Source organism: Gossypium arboreum, chromosome 1 (assembly GCF_025698485.1).
Source record: "Gossypium arboreum isolate Shixiya-1 chromosome 1, ASM2569848v2, whole genome shotgun sequence".
Taxonomy (NCBI): domain Eukaryota; kingdom Viridiplantae; phylum Streptophyta; class Magnoliopsida; order Malvales; family Malvaceae; genus Gossypium; species Gossypium arboreum.
In genome coordinates this window covers 57,628,524-57,632,366 of record NC_069070.1, presented here as the reverse complement: position 1 = coordinate 57,632,366, position 3,843 = coordinate 57,628,524, and the positions used below count along the sequence as shown (strand labels likewise).

Here is a 3,843-nt window from a genome sequence, read left to right as displayed (position 1 = left end):
TAAATACTATTTATCATAAAATATCCGTTAATAATTACTGGAATTATAAACTGATAACATAAAAATTCTAAAATAGATTAAACATATATCGAGATGAGAACTAGAGGTACTTGTGGAAGGGGTGCGCGAGGCCGCGGTAGAGGTTGAGGAAATGCTAGGGCTAGGTCTTCAACATCGGGTCACATGCCTGCTAGGGAGGCACCAGCTTCACCAGTAAATAATACAGGGTCTCATGATTGAGTAGCTAGGGATGATGCGCTATCCCAAGCGATGTTCCGCCTCCTAGAGAGTGTTTCTGGAGTGAGTACTAGAACAGTGGGCCGAGGGTCAATTTTTGAGCGACTCCAGGCTAATAGAGTGAAAATCTTTAGGGATATTTTTGGTGTAGCTCCGAATGTGGCAGAATATTGGTTAGAGGCTATCGAAGGAATAATGGATGATCTTGACTGTACTGTGGAACAGAAGTTAAAAGGAGCAATGTCTTTATTGCGAGATGAGGCCTACCAATGGTGGCTCACTGTAAGAGAAGGTACGCAGGCTGACCGTTTGACATGGGACTTCTTTAAGGCAGCCTTTCAAAGGAAGTACATGGCCGCAAGTTATGTGAACGCCTGAAGGAAGGAATTTTTGAACTTGACCCAGGGGAGTAAGATAGTGGCAGAGTACGAGGCAGAGTTTCTACGGCTAAGTCGTTATACACGTGGTATAGTAGCGACTGAGTATCAACACTGTGTGCATTTCGAGGATGGCCTCCAAGATGAGTTGCATGTGCTGATAGCTCCACAGAAGGAGCAAGACTTTGCTATCCGTATTGAAAAGGCAAAAATTGCCGAGGATGTAAAGCACTCAGAGCGCCAGAACCGTGAAAAAGATAGGGGCAGAAATAAGAGGGATTTTAGGCCCTTGAGTTCTTTTAGTGGGCCTAAGAAGAAGCCTAGATTTGATGGGCCAGTCCGAGCTGGGGTTCCTGTTGTTACTGCTAGACTGCAGCCTTACATTGATTGTGGGAGAGCTCACCAGGGTGAGTGCTGGAAAAGAACTGGGGCATGCTTCAGATGTGGGTCTATGGATCATCAGGTTAGGAATTGTACTCAGAGGCCTGTTCAGATGCAAGCTGCAGGTCAGGGCCATGTTCAGCTAGGGAGAGGTGGTCAGCAGCCACTAAGAGGCCGTGGTCAGGCCAGAGGTGGAAACAGTTTTGGACGAGGTCGTGGAACATCAGGCCGAGGTGTTGGTAGCACTGAGGGAAGGCAGCCTGGACTGGTCTATGCTGTTCATCGTCGAGAAGATAGTGACACTCCTAATGTCATAACGGGTACGTTCCTAATTTATAATGTACCATACACTGCCTTAATTGATATTGGGTCTACACACTCGTATGTTACATGCACAGTTTCTAGTGAGATAACTGTGTTAAGTCCACTGGGACAGTCAGTTAGGATAAATAAGTTATTTAGAGATATGCCCCTGAAGGTTCAAGGAGTAGTCTTTCTGGCAGATTTGATGGAATTACCGTTTGGTGAATTCGACCTTATATTGGGTATAGATTGGCTAGTGAAACACTGTGCAAGTTTGGATAGTCCTGCTAAGCGTATGGTGTTGAGGATTCTGAGGGTGAGGAGGTGGTCATGATAGGAGAGCGAAGGGATTACCTGTCTAACTTAATCTCAGTGTTAAGGGTCGAGAAATTGGTTCACAAGGGTTGCGAGGCATTTTTAGCTTATGTCAGCCTTTCTGGTTCTCAAAGTCCATCTGTTGTGGATGTCAGTACTATTAAGGAGTTTTCGGATGTATTTCCTGAGGAGCTTCCTAGGCTGCCTCCGAACCGTGAGGTTGAATTCAATATTGAGCTCTTACCTGGAACAACTCCAGTGTCCATCGCCCCTTATAAGATGGCACTGAGGGAGCTGGTGGAGTTAAAAGCTCAAATTCAAGAGCTATTAGGTCGATGATTCATTCGATCGAGTGTGTATCCGTAGAGAGCACCAGTGTTATTCATGAAGAAGAAGGATGGATCCATGCGCATGTGCATCAACTATCGTCAACTGAACAAACTGACTATCAAGAATAAGTACCCTTTGTCGAGGATAGATGATCTGTTTGATCAGTTGCGAGGAGCTTCGGTTTTCTCCAAAATAGATCTTCGATCAGGGTACCATCAGCTAAAGGTTAAGAAAGCTTATTTGTATAAGACTACGTTTAAGACTCGTTATGGTCACTACGAGTTCCTAGTGATGTCGTTTGGGTTGACGAATGCACCAGCTGCTTTCATGGATATGATGAACCGAGTGTTTCAACCCTATCTGGACATTCCACCTTGTTCTAAGTAACAAGATCTATTTTGAGAAAAAAGTGGGGGATTCATTAGCTAGAGCAAAGGGCTATTTCGTGAACTCGAGGAAGAATGAGTACTAGTCCTGGCTTTTAAAAGACTAGTTCCTGTCCTGTCTGTGTCTGAGGGAGCAGCAAAGCCCCCGGAGCGGTATAAGAGAAAGAAGTCAGTGCTGCTTTTGCTGTTACAGAATCTGCTTTTTCTAGTTCAAATAGTGTCTCACATTCAAGCCCGATTCATAATAGTGTTTATAGACAATATCCTAGTGTATTCGCGAACCGAGGAAGATCATGATGCACATCTTCAAATTGTTCTGCAAATTCTGAGGGAGAAGCAGCTGTACGCAAAATTTAGCAAGTGTGAGTTCTGGCTGCGAGAGGTGACATTTTTAGGTCACGTGGTGTCTGCCGAGGGGATTAGGGTTGATCCTCAAAAAATTGAAGCCGTATTGGATTGGAAACCATGAAAGACTATATCTGAGGTTCGAAGCTTTCTTGGTCTGGTTGGGTATTACAAACGTTTTGTTGAGGGGTTTTCACTGATTGTTGCACCTCTGACCAAGTTACTGCGTAAAGGGGACCATTTAATTTGACTGATAAATAGAAAGAGAGTTTTGAGAAACTAAAGAACGTTCTGACTGAGGCCCTTATTTTGATACAGCCAGAGTCTGGGAAGGAATTTACTGTCTGTAGTGATGCATCGCACATTGGATTGGGTTATGTGTTGATGCAAGAGAGTAAAGTGGTTGCTTACGCGTCTCATCAGCTTAAGCCTCACAAGGAAAATTACCCCACTCATGATTTGGAGTTAGCTGCGGTGGTATTCGCACTAAAGATTTGGAGGCATTACTTATACGGTGAAAAGTCTATTATTTACATAGATCATAAAAGCCTCAAGTATCTCCTTACTCAGAAGGAGCTGAATCTTAGGCAACGAAAATGGATAGAGTTGCTTAATGATTATGATTGTTCAATTGAGTACCACCCTGGTAACGCTAATCTGGTAGGTGACACACTGAGCCGTAGGGTTGTATCTGATCTGAGAGCAATGTTTGCTTGTCTCAGCCTGTTCGATGATTGTAGCTTGTTAGCTGAACTGCAAGTGAGACCGACTTGGATTGATCAAATTAAGGAGAAAAAATTGTTGGATGAGTCACTAGTTCCTCATTTTCAACAAGTTGAGAATGGTGAGACTACAGATTTTGGGCTGAATAGTGAAGTAGTATTATGTTTCCGTGAAAGAGTTTGTATACCAAGGGATTTTGATCTAAGGCAGTCTATACTGCAAGAGGCGTATAGTTGTACATGTAACACCTTGTACCTGAGACCGTCACCGGAGTCGAAAACGAGGTGTTAACAGACTTAATTCATTACTTAAACAGGTCAAGCAATTTATTTTTCAAATTTCCAGTCAAGCTAGCAATCTGCGTCATAGTTGCTTAAAAATTCATATCTCGAGTTCTGAAACTCAAAATCCAATTCCATAAATTTTTCCTGAAACTAGACTCAAAT

The 3,843-nt window shown here is 43.3% G+C and overlaps 1 protein-coding gene across 1 annotated transcript; it reads left to right on the top strand.

Moving 5' to 3' along the window:
* The first annotated feature begins 270 nt into the window (after window positions 1-270).
* LOC108465563 (uncharacterized) lies at window positions 271-1,632 on the top strand. Its single transcript, XM_017765909.1, has 2 exons — window positions 271-519; window positions 643-1,632. Exons 1-2 carry the CDS (start codon window positions 271-273, stop codon window positions 1,630-1,632), a joined length of 1,239 nt encoding a protein of 412 aa, XP_017621398.1.
* The last annotated feature ends 2,211 nt before the right edge of the window (window positions 1,633-3,843 follow it).

What these genes read in the sequence shown, in the direction of transcription:
- LOC108465563 (XM_017765909.1), top strand. Translation starts at nt 271, where the DNA reads ATGTTCCGCCTCCTAGAGAGTGTTTCTGGAGTGAGTACTAGAACAGTG. An exon ending in CCTACCAATGGTGGCTCACT is followed by an intron (nt 520 to 642) that starts GTAAGAGAAGGT and finishes AACTTGACCCAG; the next exon opens with GGGAGTAAGATAGTGGCAGA.